Source organism: Mus pahari, chromosome 6 (assembly GCF_900095145.1).
Source record: "Mus pahari chromosome 6, PAHARI_EIJ_v1.1, whole genome shotgun sequence".
Taxonomy (NCBI): Eukaryota; Metazoa; Chordata; class Mammalia; order Rodentia; family Muridae; genus Mus; species Mus pahari.
This window is the reverse complement of record NC_034595.1, coordinates 36,658,144-36,684,724: the sequence shown is the minus strand read 5'-3', so window position 1 is coordinate 36,684,724 and position 26,581 is coordinate 36,658,144. Positions and strand designations below refer to the sequence as shown.

The following is a 26,581-nucleotide window of genomic DNA, read 5'->3' as shown; positions in this document are numbered from 1 at the left end:
AGGCGCTGCTCCGCAGTCGGAATAAAGTTCGTGCCCGGTGCTCGGCGGCGGCTCGCAGCCTTCCTTCTCCCCTCCCGGCTCCTCGCATTTTTCCCCCTTGTTGACAGCTGGGCGCTGGCCGCCACCTCCACTTCCACGCCCGCACCCCCCGGGGGGCGCCAAAGTTGTTTTTCCATCCACGGAAGAGGGGGGTGTGTGTCTAGCGAGGTGGGGGTGGGGGAGGGCTAGACATCCTCCCCGAAGCCCCTAGAAAAGCTCGAGGACAACAACAAAACAGGCGGCGAGCACCCTAGTCCGGACAGTTGCGCCGGGAGCAGAAACTTGTGCCGGCGCGGCCGCCGGTCCCCCCCTCCGCGCCGCCGCGCGCACCCCGCCTCGCCAGCAGCCCCCCTCCCGGACAGTCCGTTCCCTTTTTTTCTTTTCTCCCTCGGCCCGGGGAGGAGCGGGACAACTCGCAGCGGCGGCTCGAGGGAGCGAGCGCGACCCTGGGCGCGGGTGTAAATCAGTCACCTGAGCGCCGAGGGGCCGCGGCGAGGGCGCGCGCGGGCGGGCGGGCGGGCGGGCGGGTGGGGAGTGGCGCGGGCGGCGAGCGCGGCCCGGAGCGGCCGGGCGGGGGAGGGAGGGAGCAGGCCGAGCGGCGAGCTGAGGCGGCCGAGGGGCTGGTCCAGGCGCGGCCGCTAAGAGGAGACCAAGAGGCGGGGGCTGCACTTGACAACCAGCATGCCGAGATGGTAAGAAGTTTCCACCTCCTCTCCGCTTGCGTCTGCACTTGGTAGGGACAGACCCGGGCGGGACGCCCCGGGGCCGCGGCGGGCCGCGTTCTCCTCTAGCGCCGCGGCGTGAGGAGGCGGGCAGCCGGCGGCGCTCTCGACATCCACCCCCTGCTCCCCCAACTTGGCCCCAAGTTCTCGAGGCGGCTGCGGGAGGGCGAGCGAGCGGGCGGGCGTGCAGGCGGACGGGAGCGAGGGCTCCCCGCGCCTTAGGTGAGCGGCGGGCAGTCGGGGACTCTGGGGACCCAGGAGCCCTCGGGGAGGGCGCGGGACGCGGGGGACCCGGGACGCACGGAGCTGTCGGGACCCGCGGCAACTTTCCCAACTTGCTGGCCTGTTGAGAGCCCCGAGCGGCGGCTGGGCATGGGTGCCGGGGCGCGGCCCGCGTGGGGACCGCAGCGATGCCCGCGCGGCTGCGGAGGACGCGGACGCGGCCAGTCAAATCCCGCTAGACAGACACGTGTGTGCTTTCCCGAAGTGCGGTTCTGAAGCAGCCGGCCCACAGCGCTTACACGCCGACTGGACGGTGGGATTTGAGACGTGAAAGGGGGGCAGAATTAAAAAACATCCCAGGACAAAACTAGACGGAATATCCCGTGGGATAGATAAGGCGAAGATTAAAAAAAAAAAAAAACCAAAAAACAAAAAACAAAACTTGTAAATGCCAAGTGGTGGGGGAAAAGGGATGGCACAGCGCAGGGGGACTCCAGCCCAGTCCCTGTAAGGGAAGGCTTCTCTGCAGCGAGGAAGCAGGCAATTAGTTCACCCGGTGATGAGTCTCACTGTCTGCTTTCGGGAAGTCATTTGTTAGAAATGGGGCTTGACCACTCTCCTTTTCTTGGAGTTCCCTACCACCCAGTGTCGCTGTTGTTAGCCCCACTTGGGGGCTCTGATACAAAGTGGGTCCTATGTACATGAGATGTCTAAGAAACGGGCTGATAGCAGGTTGACATTTTTTCCTCTTCCCTTCCCCCTGATGTGACATCTCTTGTTTCAGAGATCAAAGTCACAACTGGAATGTAGGAGATGGTACTGTCAAATGCAGACACACACACACACACACACACAGAGACACACAAAATGCACCCAGGACTGCGGTTACAGTAATGCTGACAGAAATTAAAGAGGTTTTGAAAGCAGCGTGCGATTTATGATGCTTCCCATTTACCCTAGAGTCAAGCTGTTGTAAAACTGATGTACAAAAGACATCATAAAATAATCCTGTGTACCCAGGATTAAAGTGGCAGAAAGTGGCCTGTTTTATTAATTTTTATGTACTTCGTGAACAGTTGTAGTTGTTGGATCCTGCGTTAATGGAGGGATCAAAACAAAATATGAAATATATCTGCTTAGAGCTGGAGAGTTTCTTGTAACGGCATTTTACAGAACATTATTAAAGCCAGTTGCACGCTTTTTCTTCCCCTGGCCAGTATCACTATTTGTCTACAGATCTGTCCCCATATACTGATCACTGAGCGGTGCCTGAGTCCATTTGTCTCCCACTGTTTTGTATCCTGCACATTTAGATGGTTTTGTGCACTGACACACATGCTTTAGGTGGAATTTATTTCTGACACTAAGTGTTTCTGCTCTGAAGTTTTCCTCTAGCACCAATCCTTGTATAAGTTTGATAGAACCTCCTTTCACTCTTTGGAATCATGCACATGAGAATCCTTTGTGAGCCCTTAAAGGCTCTGTATTTTTATATCATATTTGTAGCCGTTTCATTTAAACTTGTTCAGTTTTAATGAAGTTCTGAGTTGTAGGTACTCTTTCTGTTCCCAGAGAGCAGTGGATTTAAAATCCAGATTGCTAATTACTTTACCAAAGCATAGGAATCTCTTCACCTGACGGGTGAAGAGGCCTAGCAAACCTGAATCTGAACTTTGTGTAGAGGATCTTTCTGGAGGCATGTCTGAAATTCCCTGTCCTCCTAATCCACTGAGAATATTAAGTTGGGTTTGCATGTAAAAACTTTGGGTAAAAAAAACCAACCTCATGTGATTTTTGAAAATATTGAGGAAATATTAATAGCAGTAGTGCATTGCTAATACCTGACTTTTCCTCTTCTGCCTGAGACGTAAGTTATCTGTCAGGCAGGGATGTGTGATTACAGAGAGGAGCAGACAAAAGCGGGGCTGACTGTTGCTACATTAAAATGTAAGTGTTACAGTTTGAATCTCCAAGTGAGAGTTTCTGAGTTCAGTGCTTTACATAACATTTTGTCCTAATCTTGCTTGCTGTCAGGGATGTTTCATGGTTGTGCAATTGCTGCAGTCAAGAATGCCAATTTGCATTCCACGAGTGTCGTTTGATTACTTTTATCTGCGAAGCTCCAAGACCGGCCCAGACCTCTCGTTTCATCTTGCCATGTCACGAGTCAATGCTGTGTCGTCTTTTCAAAAATCTGCCTGATTTAGACAAGAAAGAAAAGTACTTTCATGTTGCAGCCGCAGTCCCCTGCTAACTTGTCAGCAGCAGGATATGATTCACTTGGGCCCAGAAGAATGGAACAGAGAGGCGGGTTAGACGGTTCAATAAAGCCCACGGACAGGTAGTGTGTGACGTCCCCAGAGAGCTGCAGTTAATGAAGAACAGGTCTGCTTAGTTCTCCACGCGCTGACCTGGTGCTGTCCCCACAGTTTTCTCATTTGATCTTTCCCAGCAAATTGATCTTTTCTTGTATTTTTTTTGCCTTCCAAGTTAGTCCTTGAGGGACTGAAATTAGCAGAGCAACTTAAGTTGGATAATACAGCTGTTCAGAAAAGAAGAAATTGGACACTGGCAAAAAAAAGGGGGGGGTGGGAGAGGAGAGAGAGCTATTCTTTTTGTTGTTCCTGGGAATATTTCCTAGATTAAGGGAGTCCAAAGTAGGTGATGACTTGAAGCTAGCGGTTTCCCTTACTTTAAATTTAGAGTTAAGCCTCAGGGCTATTTTAGATATTCTGTAAATGTTTGAAAGATGGCTTTAGCAAGGATGAAGAGTTTGATTTAGCAATGCTCATATTCACTTGTTTGGCATGATCTGCCAGTGTAATAGTGGCTTTTATGGCTGTTGTAAGACGAACAAAACATCAATGGCATAGTTCAACTATGTTATTTATAGTCATCGAAATAAGTACAATTCCCAAATATTCAATACCGAATTGCTGAAAAGATTAAACAATAAAAAAGTCATTAACAGCATTGTGTATAAATATTATGCTGCATGAAGATTTTTTCTATGAATTACCATCAGTATCTTTGTTTTACATAAATTCCACAGATGCACTGTTCATAGTGTGGGATATTCTCTCCTCTGAGGTTTTCCTTTTTAAATTTAAAGGGACACTTTTAAAATTGAGGCCAGGTTACATGTTGAATTTCTTTGAAAGGCTCACATGTTGGTTTTCGAGATTAAAATTCATTTTATACAAGGTGAGTAAATCTCAGTTGAGAAAGAACGCACAGTTGATACTGGTTACAGTTTCACTATAGAGGTCTTGTACAGAAAGCTTAGGTTGGGAGCAATTAATAGTCTTAACTTGATGAATGTATAAAGGAGTGGTGTTTTCTGAATTCCTCTGCAGATGGTCTCATTTAACATCTGCATCCTGACAAGAAACAGAGTTTAAAAGGCAGTTCTCCTGCAACATCTCTTGTTGGTCAGGAGTTACATAGTATAGCTGGTTAGTAAGCTCTCTAAAGAGCTAGAGGGAGCCTTATGATTTTATTAGATATACTTAGGGTTAAAAAAAAAAAAACTCTGGCAGTCAGAATGTTGCACAATAACTGGCTTAGAGTTTAGGCTTGGAGGTGACACCACACACACACACACACACACACACACACACACACACACGCACACATCCACTGGTGGTGATAACAGAATTTCTTTTGAGAACGTTAAGGAATCAGCTAAGCTTTCTAGGACTCTTACCTTGTAGGTAGGTGATTTGAATGAGGTAAAGTGCAACCAAATATTCTAAGTGTTTGAGTTTGTGTAACCACTGTGTCACTTTGTCAACTGAAGGAGCTCTTCTCATGTTGGCAGGCCCACCTTCAAACACCATTAAGAGCACCTTCCTTTGCAGTCACTAAGGTGAAGGCGACCCTACTTAATCACAAAAGACAGCTACTTCTCTCCATAGAGGATGTTTTGAAGTAGTTCTGCATACAACTCCAGATTCTGGAGAAAACATCCTTTCAAAAGAAGGGGCTTTGTGTTGTCACCATAAACAGCAGATCATTTTAAAATTTGGTATATTATTAATCAGTAAATAAGCTACATTTAAATGGCAGAGTTGAATGTTTTCTTATTTACTCTTTGGCATTTGTTAATCAGTCCAACCAGTAACATTTGTGATATGTTTATATTAAATAACCAGCGATAGTGATTGATTTTCATTATTTATATACTAGTTTTTAAGGGCAATACTTTGACATTTATTTTCCATTTAAGTAAATCTTATATCCAGGGAGATAAACTGCCCAGATTTGTCTTCTTGCACAGTAGTTCTCATTATGTTGCTAGCCAATAAAAGTCTTTATTTGTTGCTTATTAGAGCCCTCAGTACACTCAAAAGTTCAGCTATAATTTAATTTGGGTGTTCAAAGAGCCTCCCTTGTTTTAAAACACGTTCTCAGTATGTATTCCTTTATCATTTGTTGTGAGCCTATATTTTAACTCATGAATATGCATAAGAGCAGTAGTACAGACATGCCATTTTAAAAGTTTTTGCCATAACAGAAGTGTACCATTTTCTTTAAAAAAAATTATGTATATAACAATGTAAATTCTGTCCTTTTTTACTGCAATTTCCTAGACATGCTGGAGCATTTTCACTTTTCTCGTAGTAATTTAAATTGTTTAGGATTTGTTCCTCAGGGAATACAACCTTGAAGGTGTGGTGAGACGGGAAAGCTAAGTTTTGCAGTCAAGAGTTCTGGTTAAAGCACTTTCACAGTTGTAGCCCCTTGAAATTATGATGGGTTTGTTTTGTAATTTACAGATTGACAGAATGGTAAGCTCTTCATAGCAACTCCTGGCAGCTTTACAGAGTCCAAGATACTTGCGGGTTTCAGTTGAAGTGTAACTGATTACACAAGCTAAGGACCAGAACTCCAGTATCAGGGATCCTTCCACAGGGAAGGCAGGATGTGGAACTGCTAAATGAGTCACTGCATGTGTGTCTAACCAGTGGGAATCACATCAAGTCTGTCTTCTACAGACAGGATTTAAGACTTACCAAAATGTACAGTATTGTCTTGGAGCTGGGGGGTTCATGAGTTCGCTGTCCCAGCTCTCTTGTGTGTTTAGTACAAAGATGTAACAGCCCACACAAAAAACATTTTTCTCTTATTATGACCTTAACATTTGCCAAAAGTGCCCCATACTGAAATTCCTTTTTAGTATCTTTTTTATCCCCCTTAGTCAAAAGCCAGACGTGTACCCAGACACAAAGCCTCTGTGTCCAGCAAGCTGTTTTAAATATTGTGACTCTGCACTGTGCTGTCCTTTCTCCGCTTGAGCCAAGGATCTCTGCTCAGTGTCTGTGGATTACCAAGCGCCTTCTTCATTGTATGTCTTGTCAGCTATTCCTATTCATTTAACCTTTCATTAGTGTCTGTGCAGCTTCACTGTCTGCAAAGGCAAGGAGAACCCGAAAGGCCCCACTGTCACAGTTATTAGATTTCTCCGTTACATCCCAGCAACCACAAAGAAGTAAGAGTGGAGACTATTGTCGTGCATGCTGCTGTCCTGGGGTGCAGCTCTTCTGTGCATGTCAAGGACATGTGCCACATGTTGATATGCATCCCAGGAATAAATGCGCAACATGGGGGATAGGCTGACAGAGGCAGTAATGAGCTTTGTAAGGAGTTATTTCGAAGACTAACAGTTAGTAAAGGAATTTTGCTTAACCGGCCAAGGAGATAGACGGAGTTGAGAGTTGCCAAGATCTGCCTGTGCGGAGCTTGTCAGTCACATTGTTTTCATCTAAACCTCATTTGAGGGGAAAATTGAATACCTTTGACAGGAATGCAAGTCTTCTTTACTCCTTTAATCTTAGAAGGGGAAAAATGTTACTTCTCATGACTATTATGGTGCATTATAACTAATTTTGTATCGACTACATAACGATATGTGAATGATTATGTTACTGTGTCTCTTAATTTTTACACACTGCAAAATCATGAAAAAATGTTTTAACAGGCATGTGTATGTTTTATAAATCTATTTTTAAAAATGGAGCATATGAATCTTCTTGTACCCCTGTTTTGCTGTGGCTCTCCATGTCACATGTGGCTATCACCTGCTTTTCATACATGTGTTTTCATGGCTGCTGTAATGTAGAGAAGAGGAATGGTTACAGGTCATTTTCACATCATAATAAAGACAAATAGTTGGAGATATAGAATGGAAGGAGTTTCATTTTAAGCATCATAATGAACTCTCAGAGCTGGGAAGGGAGCTCAGTTAGTAGAGTGCCTCCCACATTAGCATGAAGACTTGACCTGGCTCCACAGCATGTACAAAGTGCCCTGCACTGCTGCTCTCCGTGCTGGAAAGGCAGTGACAGGCAGGTCCCTAAGGTTTACTGGCCACCCAGCATAGCCTCATTGGTGAGTTCCAGGCCAGTGAGAAGCAAGCAGGGAACAGCAATGCATACCATTGGTTCTGGTGTCGAATCTTTACCAACTCAGTGTTTGGGGATGTCTACTTTGGAAAGCAGTTGTTAAAGTGAGAGTACAATGTAACAGACTCCGTTAAGGCTTTTCCTTGCATACACTTCTTTCTACAGGCAGTTATGGTGTTGCCCGTTCATCCCTATTAGCCCAACAACCAGTTTGTTAATCTCTAAGGCTGTCTCCCCGCAAGTGCTTGATGATACAAATGATAGTGGTTTACTTTAGTTTTAACTACTTTATTGTGAGATACCTCACATACCATGTAATCGTCATTTAAAATGTACATTAATAATTATATGGATACACAGTTTCTTTTACCTTCATTTATGGATTTTATTATTATTATTATTGTTATTATTATTATTATTATTATGGGTAGTGCTGCTGAGAACTTTCTTTGGGAGAAGGTCAGACGTTTTATAACCCTTGGGTATATACCTATAAGAAGAATTGTTGGATCATGTGGCCTTCTTTGTTTTTCATTTCAGTTGTCTTCAAGCAAACAAACCAAAACCAAAAACCAAAAAACCTCTTGTGGTCTTGAAAAATACATGTGTGGTAAAAGTTAGGTCTATATGTCCCATGGTACATGTTGGTTCTCTTTTTTTACCAAGTAGGTTTCAGGGATTGAACTCAGGTTTTCAAGCTTGGTGGCAAACACCTTTACCTTCTGAAGCATTCATTTGCCCTAGGTTGCCTTTTTATAGTTGAGGTATAAAAGCTGTTGATACAGTCTGGTTACAGTCCTTGATCTGATTTAAGATTTGCAAATGCTTGCCCCTATTCAATGAGCTGTCTTTTTACTTTTTTTGATGTCCTTTGAAACAGTTTTACATTTTTTGAAAGAAGTTTAAGATTTTTTTTTTTCCAGACAAGATTTTGTTGCATGTTAAATGGTAACAACTCAATACAAGGGCAACAGTGACCCTCAGAAAAGTTCCTAGCACTGTCATCTATCAGGGTAAGATGAGACATTTTAAATTTTGATGAAGTCAAAATTTCCTTGTTCTCATTTTTGGTATGTTGTCAAAAATAAAACAAAATTAACCAACCAGACAAGCAAAAACCAAACCCCCAACATGGCCTCATTCAGCGTCATGAAGATTTATGCCTGCGCTTCTTCCCCTGCTTCTTTCTGTCCTTCTGGATAACACTAAAATGTAGGGTTGCTAGATCACACCATGTGGTAGTCTGCCTTTTGTAGTTTGAGAAATTGTCTTTTGGGGGGGGGGGCGCGGGTAACATTTGTACCATTTTATGCTCTTGCCAAGAGTGTCTAAGTGTTGCAGTTTCTCCACGTTATCACCAGTACCTGCTTTTATTTTATGGTAGTTACAGGAGTATGACGATAACAACTGCGAGGTGGCATATTCCTGTGTGGTTTTGTTGTCTCTGCTAGCCTTGAACTCTAGGGATGGAGTGATGTTCCTCTTTAGCCTCCAGCCTACAGGACTGATGTAAGATCCAGGGCCTCACAAGGGTGAGGCAGTCGCTCTGCCACTGAGCTGGAGCATGCCTCCAGCTCCTTTTGGGTTTCATTTCCAGACCAAGTCTTGCTAGGTTGCCCAGGCTGGCCTTAGACTCGTGGATTTCCCATCCTTCTGCCTCAGTCTCTCTAGTATCTGTTACGGACCTGAGCCAGCCCTAGCTTCTGTTTACCCTCCACCCTCAGCTCTCTTGTGGTGGGTGTGATAGGTAGACGCACAACCCTTTTTGGCATCTTGTCCATTTTAAGATTGGATTACATAAGTTTTGCTAGTTTTTGAGTTTTAGGAGTTCTTTATGCATTTTTGATATTACTATCATATTAGAAATTTACTTTGCAAATACTTCCCTCTCATTCCTTGGATTATCTCTCATTCTCGTTGCTTCTTTTGCCTTGGCTGTATAGGAGCTTTTAAGTTTTTATGTAGCTCCATGTTCTGGTCTTGCTTTCTTTGCCTTCAGTGGTTTACATTTAAAGCTTAGATTTATCTGATCCCTAAAAGAGTAAAGGCTATGTCAAGAAAGAACATTCTATTGTTTAGGGGTGGGGAAAAAAAAAAAAAAAAAAACAGCTAACAACTCTTGGTGGTACTCCAGGGGACAAGAAATATGTCATTCAGTAGCCAGAAGATGGTAGGTGCTGGTTCCCTGTGAAACAGCTTGGTTTACTTTGATGTTCCTTAATTATCATTGAGTTGAAAAGCAATCTAGGTGTTCTGTATGATAACAGACACACTTCATGCCCTGGAGGGTGGAATTAAGTACCTAGAAATAATTGTTTTTGGTTTTATAAATACCTCAAAAGGAAAGGAGGAAAAAACATTATTGAGAAAATTTGTCTTCTAGACATTCCATCATGAACAAAACATCACCAACAGAGATAAAACTGAAAATTGTTTTTTGATATCCAAACCTAAAATAACCGGCTCAGTTAAGTTTTAAGTAAATACTGTGTTCAAATCTGGCATGATGTGTTTGCAAACAGCTTGCTCTCCAGTCTACCAGGTGTATTTTTCAAAGCCGCCTGCCACCGAGTCAGAGAAGCCTGTGAGCAGGGTAAAGGGAACTTAATTCAGAGGCAGCGATGTTAGGTCATCACTGAGTTAAAAGGAGTATTTTAAAGAAAATGTCTAATTTTCTTTTCATTCATACTAATAAAACCTGTATTCATTTCTATTTAAATAATTGCTTTTCCAGTATCCTGATGGGCCATTCTTATTTAATTGCTTTGTCTGTTTTTGGCTTTGTGCCAGTTATTATAGACAAAGTTTCATTATTATTTGGCATCAGCTATTAATTAGGTGGCCAAGTGGTCACATTCATATTTGGAGAGAATGTGGGGTTTTTTCCCCTCACAAGTGTTTACACATGAAAACAGTAATTAGCCAATTTAAAGTGATACCTCATGACATAATTTGAGGATTAACTTTCTTCCCTGTGGATATTCTGTAATGAATTTAAAATAATTTATAAAATTGGTATGACAAAAATTTTTGTATCTTATCAGATGCATGACCTTTGATTATATATATTTTTTCTTATCCTGGGGATTGGACTGAGGCCTCTTATGTGAGAGATAAGTACTCTATACTGACCCACATTAAATTTCATAATTTGTTTTCATTGGACAAGCAATGTTACATTTCTGTTCTTGGTGTGACTTGTCACGTCCATATTGGATTAAGAAAGTCATGTGTAATTATGGATTGAGATCATATTTGAAGACATAAAGAATGTCACTGACTAGAATGGCAAATTATGCAAACAAAGGCCCTCCTCAACAACCTGTCCCAAGGCTTCTGATCTTTTTTATTCTGTAATTAGTAGATTAGAGAAGCTCGCTCTATCAACACCTGCCATGTTTGCATCCAGAAATATAGTAGGAAAGTTAGAAGTTTTCTCTCATTCAAAATGATTGGACTAAAACATCAGATTTCTTTGGAAGCAGTCTCACTCCAGGGCATATTAGCTGTAAATAAAATTAACAGTGGACTTTGCTTTTAATCTCAGCAGTTCTTCCAGGTCTCAAGCCAAGTTTAAAAGTCATCAGTTTATTCTAGTGCAAGAGTTAAATTCATTTCTCAGAGAGTGCACTTCTTAAACATCCTTCATATCTTTAAGAGATGAGTTATGCATCCTTATTTCTTAGGTGGTTGGTACCTTACTCTAAAGAAAGGGACAGCAAATCCATACCCTCAGAATATCATCCTTGGAGCTGGTAATTGCCACTTGTTTTCTGGTGTCCTCTTAGTGGCTTCAGTGGACCCTTGGGGTGATGAGTCCCTGATGCTTTAATGCCAGAGCTTGGGAGGCAGAGGCAGAGGATCTCTAAGTTTGAGGGCAGCCTGATCTATAGAGGGAGGTCCAGGACAGCCAAGGCTGTATAGAGAAACCCTGGCTGGAGAAACAAACAAAAAGAAAATGATCATAGGAAAGACTTAGAGCGTTTATTGGTCGTTGATCACAGTAGCATGTGTGATCACAAAGAGCAACCACTCAATGACACAGTGGCAGACAGTTTGTATGAGTGTGTACAGATGTGTGGCAGGAGTGTCTGTGAGAAGCTGGGAAGTGTTCCTGTGGTCCCGGCTACCTGAAGATTGAGGTTGGAAGATGACTTGTGCCTAGGTGTTGGGTAAGAGAAAGAGAAATAGAGATTGGATGGACAAATATATTTATTCATGACATAGATCAATAATGAGTGGATCACCAAATGTTTTAGTAGTATTATGAAATTGTATTTCCGAAGTACTGATATGACAGTATTATAAATCTTTTTTTTTTTTTTTTCATGCTTGGTACCAAACCCAGAGTAGCATGGGACAAGCATTCTATTCCTCTCAGATTGTAAGAGCCATCAGTTGGATGTCTGATTGCTCTAGGTAGAATAGCTCGCTGGGAGTTTTACATGACATGAGACCTGAGACTGGTGGTTCTCAATCTGAGTGTCATGATCCCTTTGGTGGTCAAACAACTTTTTCACAGGGGTCACATATCAGAAACCCATGTATCAGGTATGTATATTATAGCTCATAACAAGGAAGAGTGGTCTGGAACATGAAGGGTCTGGTGGAGGGAGGATGGAGGGTACTGGGAGAGAGAGCTGGAAATGGGTGGCATTACAAGGGTGAGGTAGAAACCTAGTGCAGTAGAAACTCCAAGGAACCTACAAGGATGACCCTGGCTAAGACTCCTAGGGACACAGAGCCTGAAACAGCTGTCTTCTGTAACCAGGCAAAGCTTCAAGTGGAGGGAGTGGGACATCAACCCAGCCACAAAATGTCAATGCATTATTTATCCTACCTGCAAGGTGGCACAGTACTTGTGAGTGTGGCCAACCAATCACTCTCCATCTTGAGGCCCATGCTATGAGAGGAAGCCCACCCCTGACACTGCCTGGAGGACCAGGAACAGAGACTGGATAGTCCAGAGTCCCAGGATAGAACTAAACATGAATGGTCAATGCAATGATTCTTAAGGATACTTGTAGACCAGAACCTGGAGTCTAGCATAACCATCACCACAAAGTCTTCATCCAGCAACTGATGCAGAGTCCCACAGGCAAACGTTAGACTGGACTCAGGGAGTCCTGAGGAAGATGGGGAACATAGGGGCCAGAGGGGTCACGAACACCCCAAGAAAAACCAGAGTCAACTAACCAGGGCTCATCAGGGGCTCATGGAGACTGAAGTGGCAATCAGAAAGCCTTCATGGGTCTGACCTAGGCTCTCTGCATGGATTCTATGGGTGTATAGGTTGATCTTCTTATTAGAAGTTGTCTTTGACACTTTTGCCTGCTTTTGGGACCCATTTTTCTCCTACTGGGTTGACTTCTCCTGCCTAAAATGAAGGGAGGTGCCTAGTGTTTTTGTATGTTACTATCCCTGGGAGGCCTGTAGTGGAGGAAAGGATCTAGGGGTGAGGGGACTTTGGGGTGGGGAAAGACTTGGAGGGCAGGAAGGAAGGGAAACTCAGGAATAGAATTGCATGAGAGAATGAAAAAATAAAAATGTACAGTAGCAAAATTTTTTTATAAAGTAGGAATGAAAGTAATTTTAGTTGGGCGTCAGCACAATTAAGAGGTGCTATATTAAAAGGGGGCAGCCTTAGAAAAGTTGAAAACCACTGCCTTAGACCGCTGTGTACTGATTGATTAAAATAAGAAAAGCTCTTGAATTTTGTAAGGTTTTTATGTTAAGTTTTACATCCTGTCCAGGTGTGTGAGTTCTTGTTGCTTTGTCTTGCAAAGTAGAACTCAACATTTACGCATTTTTTTAGTCTTGTTTTGCTTTGAGACAGAGTGGGGTGGGGTCTGGGTGGGTGGGGGCGGGGGCGGGGGTGGGGTGGGGTCTGGATGGGCAGTGGTGCTGGTATCTCAGGCTGGCTACAAAGTTGCTATGTAGCCAAGACCGGCTTGGATTTCCTGACCGGTATTGTCTTCTGCAGTATGAACACCACCACTCCAGGCAACATTTCCTTTTTTTATTTTAGAAGGTAAAATTTATCAGTCTTTGGAGTTTTTATGATATAAAGAATTTGGTGCTCAAGGTCTTATGTGTAAAGTAGAAGCTATAATCCTACAATTAAGCAACAAGAATAACCAAAGTGTCAAAACAGCCTTTGGTCTTCTATGCTACGCCTAGAAAAACATTTTTTTTCACCGGGCGTGGTGGCGCACACCTTTAATCCCCACTCCAGAGGCAGAGGCAGAGGCAGGCGGATTACTGAGTTCGAGACCAGCCTGGTCTACAAAGTGAGTTCCAGGACAGCCAGGGCTACAGAGAGAAACCCTGTCTTGAAAAGCCAAAAATAAATAAATAAATAAATAAATAAATAAATAAATAAATAAATAAATGGAAAAACCGCACACAATGTTGTTTTCAAAGCAACCTTTCCTTTAGTAGCTTATCTTTCTTTTTTTCCCCACTGACTGAGAGGTAAGAGTAACACACATGTACACACACACACACATGTACACACACACACACACCCTTACACACACAGCTTTGTTCATGTTTGTGTGGGAGTAAGGGGCATCCATACCTGTGGATGTGAGGGGTAAGAGTAGTGTGTACACACACACACACACACACACACACACACACACACACACAGAGGAACATGTGTAAGACAGTACATCCTATGCGGGCAAACACCTCTCTTCCTGTAGATGGACTTGACATGTCCTTTGCAGCCTGATTTAGGTCGGTATCAAATTATCTGAATGTTGCCTGTTACTTTGTTGCTTTGGAATTTGATCAGAGAACATTAAGGATGGACATGGGAGTCTTGAGAGCTTCCTCTCAGACAGGGAGAGATTTGATTGTGTTGATTCTAGGGCGACTCTGGCCCCTCTCCTAGGCTGAGCCCCTAGAATCCTAACAGCCTTTACCCCTTGCTTTTCTTCTGCTTCCCATTTCTGCATAGCTTAACATATCCCTTATCTATCTGTCTGTCTGTCTGTCTGTCTGTCTATCTATCTATCTATCTATCTATCTATCTATCTATCTATCTATCTATCTATCTTCCCAAGCAGGTGTCCAGGAAGCTCCTTACTGAGATGGCTGCATCAGTTCTGTTGCGGTTTTTGAGGGGTTTGATGAGAATAGCAGTGCTCACTTTACTCATTTAAATTTCTTGGGGAATGTTGCATGCGGCGTCCTACTGTGCAGTATGGTGTTAATGTAGGGTAGGTGACTGTGGAGATGGGCCAGAGGCAAAGACTGCAGCCTGAAGGAAGAAGGAGCTACATCATTTAAAGAAAGGGCTTGGGTCTGGTTACAAAATACTGGAGAAAGCCATCTATCTCAAAACCATGCTGTGACACTGACCTAATAGGAAAAATGAACTGCTTTTGGTATTGGTGTGAGCTGTGTTCCTCTTTTTTTTTTTTTTTTTCCTGCTTCTCTTTTAAGTTTTAACCAATATTAGATACTTAATAAAGGCTCTTACTAGTATTACATACTGTGTGATATCTGACTTCCAGTGCACTGTTTTATGATGAACAAGAGGTCAAAAAGTGAAAGCTATTCTCTTTCATTTGATACCAGCAATGACTTTTTAGTGATGCTTATTTTGAATTTTTAGCCCTTTGTTCCTTCATGAACACTTTTATGGAGACAGACTTGTTATGAGACGAGAAGGTATAAAGATAGTAAGACTCTCAACATCCACGTGATAGCAACCAGTAGGACAGAAGTTGGTGGGACCACCAGTTCTCACTGCTTTCCTATGTACAGTCTCAACTTTAGTCTCAGTTTTCAGTAGTGTGCAATTTTAAGAGCACTCATTCTAAGTTTCTCACATTTAAAATTTTACATTTGGAGATTGGTGGTCTTAAGAGAGGATTAAGTGGGAAGGAATGGAAGGGAGAATGAAGACATGACAGGTGATGTGGAACAATGATGGAATTATAAGTAGAAAGGTTTGTTGAAGAGCTGAGATCTAGCCTGCTCAGAGAGCCCCATGCTTAGATGCTGTAGGCCTTGTAAGCAATTGATCAATCTATCATTAACCAGACCCAACCCCAACCCCATGATCATTTCCAGTACCTATTTCTCAGGATACCCCCTGCCCCCATCTTCCTCTTCTGTCCTCTGAATTTTGCTGGACAGGTCTGATCAGGTAGATCTGCCCTCCTGTCACTCACAGCTTTTGCTGCCACCATCCTGCCCTAGGACACATCATGTGCAATGCCTGAGTCCTGTGTTTGTTGGGTGTGACATTTAAGAATTCCATCATGAAGCACCCACAATTTGGTCTTCCTTCTTCTTGAGCTTCATGTGGTCTGTAAATTGTATCATGGGTGTTCTGAGCTTTTGGGCTAATATCTACTTATCAGTGTGTGCATACCATGCATGTTCTTTTGTGACTGGGTTACCTCACTCAGGATGATATTTTCTAGTTCGATCCATTTGCCTAAGAACTTCATGAATTCATCATTTTTAATACCTAAGCAGTACTCCATTGTATAAATGTACCACATTTTCTATATCCATTCCTCTGTTGAAGGACATCTGGGTTCTTTCTATCTTCTGGCTATTATAAATAAGGCTGCTATGAACATTGTGGGGCATGTGATCTTATTACGTGGTGGAGTATCTTCTGGGTATATGCCCAGGAGTGGTATAGGTGGGTCCTCAGGTAGTACTATGTCCAATTTTCTGAGGAACTGCCAAACTGATTTCCAGAGTGGTTGTACTAGCTTGAAATGACATCAGCAGTGGAAGAGTGTTCCTCTTTCTCCACATCCTCTCCAGCATCTGCTGTCCCCTGAGTTTTTGATCTTAGCTATTCTGATTGGTGTGAGGTGGACTCTCAGGGTTGTTTTAATTTGCATTTCCCTCCGATGACTGAGGATGTTGAACATTTCTTTAGCTGCTTCTCAGTCATTCGGTATTCCTCAGTTGATAATTCTTTGTTTAGCTCTGTACCCCATTTTTAATAGGGTTATTTGATTCTCGGGAGTCTTAACTTCTTGAGTTCTTTGTATATTTTAGATATTAGCCCTCTATCGGATGTAGGGTTGGGAAAGATCTTTTCCCGGTCTGTTGGATGCCATTTTGTCCTATTGAAAGTGTCCTTTGCCTTACAGAAGAAGCTTTGCAATTTTATGAGGTCCTATTTGTCAGTTCTTGATCTTAGAGCATAAGCCATTGGTGTTCTGTCTAGGAACTTTTCCCCTGTGTCCCTGTGTTTGAGGCTTTTCCCCACTTTCTCTGCTATAAGTTTCAGTGTCTCTGGTTTTATGTGGAGGTCCTTGATCCACTTGAACTTGAGCTTTGTACAAGGAGATAAGAATGGGTCAATTTGTGTTTGTCTATATGCTGACCTCCAGTTGAACCAGCACCATTTATTTAAATTGCTGTCTTTTTTCCCACTGGATGATTTTAGCTCCTTTGTCAAACATCAAATGACCATAGGTGTGTGGGTTCATTTCTGAGTCTTCAGTTGTATTCCCTGCTCTTCCTGCCTGTCCCTGCACCAATACCATACAATGTTTTGTTTTAGTTTGTTGTTGTTGTCGTTGTTGTTTTATCACTATTGCTCTGTAATACAGCTTGAAGTCAGGGATGGTGATTCCCCCAGAAGTTCTTTTATTGTTGAAAATAGTTTTCTCTATTCCGGATTTTTTGTTATTCTAAATGAATTTGAGAATTGCACTTTAACTCTACAAAGAATTGAGTAGGAATTTTGATGGGGATTGCAATGAATCTGTAGATTGTTTTCAGCAAGATGGCCATGTTTTACTGTATGAATCCTGCCAGTCCATGAGCATGGGAGATCTTTCCATCTTCTTCATTAATTTTCCCATCATTTTGAATAGCTTAGACTTAGTTTTATTGTTTGCTTGTTTCTATGATTGACATTTCTAGAAACAACTTTATTGGGATATAATACACATACAGTTTAATGTTGTGACTTTTTCTAACACTCTGCAATTACAGTTATAATTTTGAAGATACCGGAAAATAGATGATTTTTGCAGTATCTGGAAGTATGGTTATACACTGACTTTAACCTCTTAAGTGAGATAAAATTGTATAATACAGCCTTGAGTAGCTCAGTGGTAGAGAGCTTACCTAACATGTGCAAAGCCCTGGGTTTGACGCCGCCCCTCCAGAACCTAAGCAATATAATTGTAGTATTCAGAAGGTAGAGGGAGGAGGATCAGGAATTCAAGGTCATCGTGGGTTCAAGACTAGTCTGTGCACATGAGATTCTGTCTCAAAAAGAAAAAAATGTAACCTTTGAAGCACTTTAATGTGGTATTTGGTAAGGTCCACAAACCTGAATGAACTATTAAAGTAATTAATGTCTTACTGAATATTCTAGGGAAAATCAGAAAGCACAAATAAGCAGAAATATACACTATTCTTGATAAATTAGTTATCATGGAAGATCATGAAATAATGGTGCCATAGCTATAAAGACCTGCCTTAGAGATCTTTATTAGAAATTGGTTTTAGACACCCCATGTCTATTTCTTGTAATGCTATCAAGATTTCTGTGACCTAAGGTTTGGCTTTCTGGATCATTAGATAACACAATGAATCTGGTTGGTGATCAAGTAATATGATTCTATTTTAGATTAAAAAATGAAAAATTAAGTTTTTGAATTCAGTTAATAAGTTGACTCTAAAAATAGTCATAAATGGTGAGTCAGACATTTGAGCAAGTGTAATGTTGGAAGTGTCCTATGGTGACAGCATTGATGGTAGTTTCTTTCCCCTACAAATTTTAGATCTTTAAATCTATTTACAAAAAAAAAAAAAAAAAGCTGTGTAGGAATTGATGCGAGATTTTATACAGATAGAGAATATAACATATACATACATGTATGCTTGTAGCATCTTTCTATTGACCAGCTTGTTATTTTATAGACTTGCATAACCAACTCCATGTGCCAGACCACTGAAAGTTCTACTTTAGGGTCGATTTTTATCAATTCAGAGTAAGAATATTCTTCTCCATCACCCATAGAAGCTCCTGAAGAGAATCCAGGGACAAGGCCTTGTGGAGTATTTGAGGCTGGTTTCCAGCTCAGTCCTGCTTCACTTTCCCAAGGGTTGCCATTGTAGGCATGTGCGACTACACATAGCTAAGAAAAATTTTAAGCGGAATGTGAGATGGCAGGGCTACCCTGTGACATTAAACAGTTTTATAGAGAGCTTTTAGGCTCAAACTGAAAGCTGACGTATAAACTTACATTGTATATTTTCTCTTGGTCGAGCAAATCTGTGTGTTGTGCATAAACAAATACTCGTGACATTAGAACGGTAAAAGCTGGGGAAGCACAAATTTGCTCAAATATTTCTGAGGCTGACTTTTATACTGATACTCCACTCTTATCAAAATGGAGGGCAGTTATTACACAGTTTCTATTGTTTGTACTTTGTGTGGACTGTATGTGTGTGTGTACATGCCCGTGCATGTAGGTACCCATGCCTGTTCTGTGCATGTGGAGGCCAGAGGGTAGCATCCAGTCTTCCTCTGTTGCTCTTCTTTGGGAGATGGAGGCTTTTGCTGAACTTGGAGCTCACCAGTTGGCTATGAAGGCTAGCCAGCAAACACCAGTCCAGCCCTGCCTCCACCTCTCAGCCTGTGGGTTATCGATGTGCACTGCCATAGCCAGTGATTACGTGGATACTGAGGACCTAAGTCCTTGTCTTCATGTTTGCATGCCAGGCACTTTACCCCCTGAGCCATTTCTTGATTTTTAAAGTTAACTTACTGTATATACATATACATGTTTATCATGCATATTTGGTTCTTTTTAGCTCCTGTAAATTGTGTTTGATAGAACATAAACCGTTTCTTTTTATGACTTCTTGGGTCTCAGTTAAGAAAAGAATTATCGATGGATGTAGTGGTTTGTTTTTGTAATTTGAGCATTCTGGGGCTGAGGCATAAGGATTACCAGTATTTTGAAGTCACTCTGGATTCCAGAGTAAGTTCTAGGACAGATTGGACCAGTGCGAGACATTGCCTCAAAAGGAAAAGCATTTTTATTAGTTAGGGTGATTTTGGCTAAATTATGCTGTTAAACTTTCTCCCACTTCATCCTACTACCTCTCTTAATAGTAGAAAATACTAATTTTGCGTGGAATCTGCAGATCTTAGAATCATTTTTATACATAATAGCAAAACAGTTTTCAGAATTCACACTTTTTTGGAGTCAGATTCTTCCCATAAAATGGGTAGATTTTTAGGGTGGGGGTGGGGTGGTAGTTCAATCATTTCTTTCTCTCCAGCTTTATCTGAAATGTTGGAACTTGTGGATCTGTAAAAATTCTGAGGTACTCGTGTTGGAAGTACACATTAGTCCTGTTTTTTTCTTGTTATCTGTAATCTACAACATGTCTTCTTTTAGCCCAATCTCAGTAAAACTTACATAATAGGCTTCTTACATAGTTCTGTGATTGAAGAGAGGGATCTCTGCAGGCCTTATTTTAAGATGGTAGGCTCTGCTGGACCAAAACCTCAGGGCATAATTAACAGTGTCTTTGGAGGGACCATGTGTGCTGACTTCATGGACCATTTGGCCTACAAGATGGGATTTAGTTCATAATTCATTGTCATGTGCTGTATTCCTGTGGGAGTATAGGGTCTAGCTGCTTTACATTGAATAAGTTCCGAATGTTTTATCTTGGTCCAGGATGGGTTATTATACTCGAGAATGCACTTAATTACAAGCTTTATGTGTCTAGCATCCATTCAGCATACCTCCTCCTCTTCACTGCACCTGATTATCATCAATAGAATTTCATTTGCAGGTTGAGTACAGTACGGTTTCAGGAAGTCTGAAGCTGTCAGATTTGAAATCTGCTTTGTGTCGTGTGTGTGTGTGTGTGTGTGTGTGTGTGTGTGTGTGTGTGTGTGTGTATGTTTTCACCTTCTCATTTTGGAACTTTTTGCTTAGAATTTATGTATTAGTATTAATGTTATCAACTAAACAAACATATTTGCTAAAATTCACAGGAAGGAATCATTTATGAGTGGTAGGTGATCTGAGAATGGTGATGCACATGCCTGTGTACTCAAGTGTGGAGGCTGCAGATCCATGTTGATAGTGTCATCTGGGGCTTTAGTTGTTGAGGCAAGGTCTCTTACTGACCCTGGAGCTCACCGCTTAGCTAGCCTGCCTGGCCAGCCACCTGTGGGTAGCTTGCAGCTACCTCAGCAGCACAAGGCTACACATGTGTGCTTCTAGAGTCTGCCTCTTAGCATCTTTTTAATGTTATAATTTTATTGTTGGATAAAATCTGACTGATCATGATTTACTACTAAGTTTTTTTATATAGAATCATGTTCCATTTATATTTATTTATTTATTTATTGCACAGTTCTTTTGGTTTGAGGGGCAGATGTCTTTACATCTCTCAGACACACTTTGTCAACATTGTCATGTTGTCCCATGTGTTTTATTTTTCAAGATTTTGATTTATTTATGATTGAGAAGCCTGTAATTAGATTTCAGGATTTTATCAGAATTTCTGAATGCATTTGGTTATTGTATCTTCTTTGGAAGATACATATTTTCCCTCTATTTATATTTAGTGTGTGCACGCATGAGTGCATGTGCATGTGTATGTACTTGGGAGTCGATTTTTTTCCTTTAACTATGTGGGTCTCAGGCCTCAAACTCAGGTTGTCGACCTTGGTGGCAGGCGCCTCTGTCCATTGAACAACCCCACCAGTCCTGTTCTTTTTCTATCAAATGAATTTTATTACATAAACTTCTTTAATGTGGAAGGCTTAGGGAAAGAGGGGGGTAGGGTTCTTTTTTTTTTTTCTTTTTTTCTTTTTTCATTTCTCCTGAGTAGTCTTTAAAGAGATGTTTATACAAATCAACTATGCTTATAACTTAAAAGAAATAATTTGGTGTGGCAAGTTTTAGGTAATAATAATAAAAAGTATATACACACTCCATAACCTTTCTTTGAGTCTTTGGTTTAAGTCCTCTGTCATACAGTGCCAAAGCGTTTTTCTGAACTGTGTGTGTTGAAACATGCACGCCTGTCCAAGTGTCGTAACTAATTATATCTCTCACATGCTTACTTCTAGTAATTGGATGTCGACCTCCCACAGCATGTGTTTTAACTTTTAGTTTTATCTGGAGGACCTGCTATAGAAATTAAGTTTTTACCACATAGCAGCTTAACAGTGTGCACGGTGTACACTGTTTAAAACATACCGTATACTCTGTTTTGCAGAAATAGTGTACGTTCAGGGGGAAGGTTTTTTTTTTTTCCTTCCATTAAGAATAGATTCTTTTCCTGCATAATTATCCTAATCAGGGCTCCTCCTCCCTCTGCTCCACTCAGTTCCTCCCCACATCCTTTCCGGTCTGGATCCATTCATTTTCAGTCTCCTTAGAAAAAAATATAGGATTCTAAGAGATATACAGTAAGATAAATCATTGCATCTGAGCTGGCCAAAACAAAATAACAGACGGAGAAGATCCACCAGATAGCTAAAGAGTCAGATGCGCTTGTTTGCACCCTCAGGAATCCCTGCAGATCACTAACCTAGAATCCATAACGTGTTCGCAGAGGACCTGCTGCAGACCTGAGTAAGCCCTAACGCATGCTACCCAGTCTCTGTGAGTTCCTGTGAGCTTGGCTCAGTTGATGGAGAGGATGTTGTTTTCTTGGCATCCCCCATCCCCTCTGGCTCTGACACTAACACCTTCTTTCCCCCAGGTTCCCTGAACCCAGAGGGGAGGACATCCCATTTAGGATTGATGGAACATTTGATGGAGACATTGTGTTGAGGGTTGAGGGGTCCAGTGTCTCTCAATCTCTGTGTAATGTCTGTTCCCATCTGCTGCAGGAGGAAATGTTTCTGATGATGGCTGACGAAGGCCCTGAGCCTCTGTGGTTCTACGGATTGTAGCTTGGTTATCATTGACTTAACAGCTAATACCCACATATAAGTGAATGCATACCATAAGTCTTTCTGGGTCTGAGGAAAAAGTCTTAGCAGTGAAAAAAATTGTAGTTGAGCTGACACGCATCTGCCTTTGCTGATAATTATACACTGTGTCAGCTGACTTTGCTGGTTCATCTCTGAATTGGAAACTTGACAGCTCAGTGTGAGAGTGAAGTTTTTCAGAATTTATTTTCCCTTGAAGTTTTTCAAAGATTACCTGTAGAAGAGACTGGATGGCGTGCTGGTCACTTAATCTTCATGGTCGACAATGATTTGACACATATTCTATGAAAATGCTCAGAGGAGAGTTTTCACAGACTAATTTAGAAACCCCGTCTTGGACATGCTTGTGACAAGAGCAGTAAATGTTTGTTATGTGCACAAGCATGTATGAAAATATGTGATCCTTGTCCATGCCTGCTGAAAGAGAACTTTACCAGTTCTAAGTCTCTGAACTGCAGTCTCATAGAAATTAAAGTCTTAAGACTGGGAGCAGTTAATGCTAGTGATGGTTTGTGGTGGTTAGCATTGTGCCGTGCTGCGTGGTGACTGTACTCTGGGGACTTAAGAGATTCCAGTCAGCACTTGGGAAGGAATACACCACAGAATCCGTGACAATTAAAGATTTTTAAAGAGAAAGATTCAAAGACTTTTACTGTTAATAAATAGGCCATTGGGGCTTTGCATACAGAAAAAGATTTTGCAATTCTCTTATTGATAATTGCTTAAAGTTTAATGCTGTTTTGCCTTAAGATCTTTATTTGCTATCATTCTTTTTCTGTAGTTAAAAATAAAATAACTGTGTATGGGTGTGTAGATGTGCAAAACTAGGTGTGTACATGTGTATGAAGAGGCCACAAGACAACAGTTAGACTAGGTTGGCTGGCCAATAAGGTCGAGAGAGTCTTTTGTCTCTGTCTCTCCAACACTGGGGATACCAGCATGTGATATGAAACCTGCCAGTTTTAGGTTTTCAAACTTTAAAGACAAGTGCTTTACCATCTAAGCCCTACCCCCAAAGCCCTAAGTAAAATTCTTAAATTATTGTCTCAGACATAACTGTCTCTAAATTTCATGCCACATTTAAAAGGATAACCTTGTTTTGGTCTTGAGGTCAGCAGTAGTACAGAGGCATTGGACTTACATGCTATGTCCTGCAGTGTGAACTTTGTATTCCTAAATAATTTTTGTTTTGAAAATTGAACTCCCAAGAATTTCTACCTAATAATCTATAGTAGTTTATACATTAGAAAAATTTAGATGGCCAAATTAAAATAATGGAAAGGGGCTTTACACTTTTCCAATCCATTTCTGTTAGCCATTTTTTTTTTGTAGTTATCGATCAAATTAATGCAGATATGTTTGATATTAAGTTAGGTGAGAACATTAGAATTCACAGCTGGTAGACTACATGAGAGGAAGCTAAGTTTCAAACTGTGAATCCCCAGGAGCTCTGTGGAAAGCTAGATGTCAGCGTGGCTAATCACAGGAGCAGCCTTGTCAGTGGACTGAACTCCCAGGGGCTGGGAACGCTGAGCCTTGTAGGGTGCTGAACTGGGAATGCTTCATCCTCCATAGGGAGTTGGAAACCTTACTAGATGTTTTGTTTGTCACAGATGACTGAGTTAGGGAGACCTGCTGCTGGTTAGACTAATGACGCAGACGTGTACAGAGCACAGAAGACTTTGTACAGTGGTACCATAGGTAAGACCCACTCATTGGAATCCCTGGACAGCTGATTAAAGAAAATAGAAACGTATCTGGTAACTGGTTAAAATAGGAGTTTCCCTCAGAATTCTACGTGAAAAGTCCTTCCCTTAAAAAGAAATGTTTCTGTTTCTTTAAGCTTCTTCACAAGTGGAACTCTGAATTCCACTTCCTAACATTCTTGAGTAAATCTGATTTGTAAAGGCATATGGATACTTTATATACTTGGCACACTAAAAATATTTAGTCATAAGCCAACAAATCAAACCCAGATATACTGACTTATGTAAATGCCAATCATATTATATGTCAATGCTTGGTAAATTAGCATGTTATTAAGTGCATTGAAACTCATGCTTTAATTTTAAAATATTGTGAGAAATTGCTAACCTATAAATATATGTTTTTTTTTAAGTAGTGAAATAACTTCTTGATAAAAACTACCACCACCACTGCAGAATTTTCACATGTTCACTGTTGTTTCTTGGTCCCACCAGCTCTACAGTTGTGACTGGGGAGAACAAGGCTATTTATTTTGTTTGCTTGTTTCTGCCATTTGTTTTTAAATCATTCATTCAGAAATAACTGATACAGTGTTTAGGATCTCCCCTTATACCAGCAATTCTCAACCTTTCGAATGCTGTGGCCCATTAGTATATTTTCTCATGTTGTGGTGACCCCTAACCATAAAAGAATTTTCTTTGCTACTTCATAACTGTAATTTTGCTACTTTTATAAATTGTAATGTAAATATTTCTGTTTTCTGCTGGCTTCTTTGGGATTATGACACAGATTGTGAATCACTGGCTTACACACACACACACACACACACACACACACACACACACACGCGCGCACACACACTTGTCTTATGTCCTGAACTTTTCTTTTAGATTTTTGAGACAGGGTTTCTCTGTGTAGCCCTGGCTGTCCCAGAACTCACTCTGTAGACCAGGCTGGCCTCGAACTCAGAAATCCCCCTGCCTCTGCCTTCCAAGTGCTGGGATTAAAGGTGTGGGTTGCTTTTTAAAATTTTATTTGTTTTGTTTGTTTGTTTGTTTGTTTTGGTTTTTATGTTCCGAACTTAATGTAGCACAAAAATGGTTTGTTTAAATTTGAACATATTTTTATTTTACAATTAAAGAAATAATGGACATTTCTGTACAAATAAAGTTTTCATGAGTTGCTTACATTTGGATGTTCTTACACATTACAAATTTTAAAAATAATGGCATCTTATTTGCATACATAAAAACAGTTGTTAAAGGTCGATGACTAGAACATAGACTTTAGAGTTTTCAATTAAAACACGTTTGGTTGGGCTGAAGAGAGCGCTGGCTTCTCTTCTAGAGGTCTTGAGTTCAATTCCCAGTAACCACATGGGGGTTCACAATCATCTGTAATGGGATATGATTCCCTCTTCTGGTGTGCATGAAGACAGAACACTCATATATATATATATATATAAAATAAGTAAATCTTTATTAAAACATTTATTTAATAGAGTTTATTTCTGAAATGGGATGTAAATGTGTATATTAGTGAAGAGATTTATAGTGATTTTTAAGTGATAACTCTGTACTGTTACCTTTGGTTTTACAATAAAGGGAATGATATCTTTGGAGCTAACAAAGATCTGAATTTGAATATTAATTCTACTGAGAAAGGTAGAGTCTTGAGGGCATTTTTTTTTATCTGTTTTTAAAGTATAAAGTTCACTAACTTTAATATTATATGTCCACATCGTTGTGTCTTAAGAAAATTAACTTTACTTTTGAAATAAGTTCACACCCATACGAAGGTTGAAAATGGTACAGGACTTCCTAAATGTCTTTCACCTGGATTATATATCCAATTAGTTATCATAAATATATAATTACATGCCATAAATTGGGTCATCTTTTCTTTCTTTTTTTTATTAGATATTTTCTTCATTTACATTTCAAATGCTAGCCAGAAAGTCCCCTATACCTCCCCCCACCCCGCCCTGCTCTCCAACCCACCCACTCCCACTTCCTGACTCTGGCACTCCTCTGTACTGGGGCATATAATCTTCGAAAGACCAAGGGCCTCTAAATCGGATCATCTCGAAGTATAGCATCACCAGTACTATTTAATTCCCGTATGCTCCCTGCCCCCATTATGCCCCTACCTTAATTCTTACTTGGAGTTTGATGTCTTTTGCCTTTTGAACAGTATTTCTTCTTTCTATACAACAGGCATAAAATATGCTTGAGTTTTTTTGAGGTCATATGCATGAAAATGAATATTGTGTTTACCTGATACAAGAGATAAGGATCCATTAGTTTCTTGTCTTTATCATGGGTATAGAAATATCAGACTTATATTTATAGGAGTTATTCTGAGGGATGCCATACCAGTTTGTTTTAGTGAGAAATTTTGTACTAGTTTAGCAGCCACACAATATATAAGAATTAAAAACAAAACTAGAAACCGAAATAACCAGTGTAGGTTAATATGTTAAAATAATCAAAATGGAAGTTAAATACTTTCAT

General features: G+C 41.0%; 1 protein-coding gene across 5 annotated transcripts in view; it reads left to right on the top strand.

Annotated features, from left to right (window-relative positions):
• The first annotated feature begins 634 nt into the window (after positions 1–634).
• The window catches only part of Bnc2 (basonuclin 2), a 401,863-nt gene continuing 375,916 nt past the window's right edge, over positions 635–26,581 (top strand). For 4 of the 5 annotated variants that reach the window (XM_021200278.2, XM_021200277.2, XM_029539738.1 and 1 more), the window contains exon 1: positions 635–731. In XM_021200278.2, the coding sequence (XP_021055937.1) occupies positions 729–731 (3 nt within the window). In that variant the 5' untranslated portion in view covers positions 635–728. Of the gene's footprint in view, positions 732–922; positions 984–26,581 lie in introns of those variants that run through there. The other variant, XM_029539739.1, reaches the window with a different exon arrangement.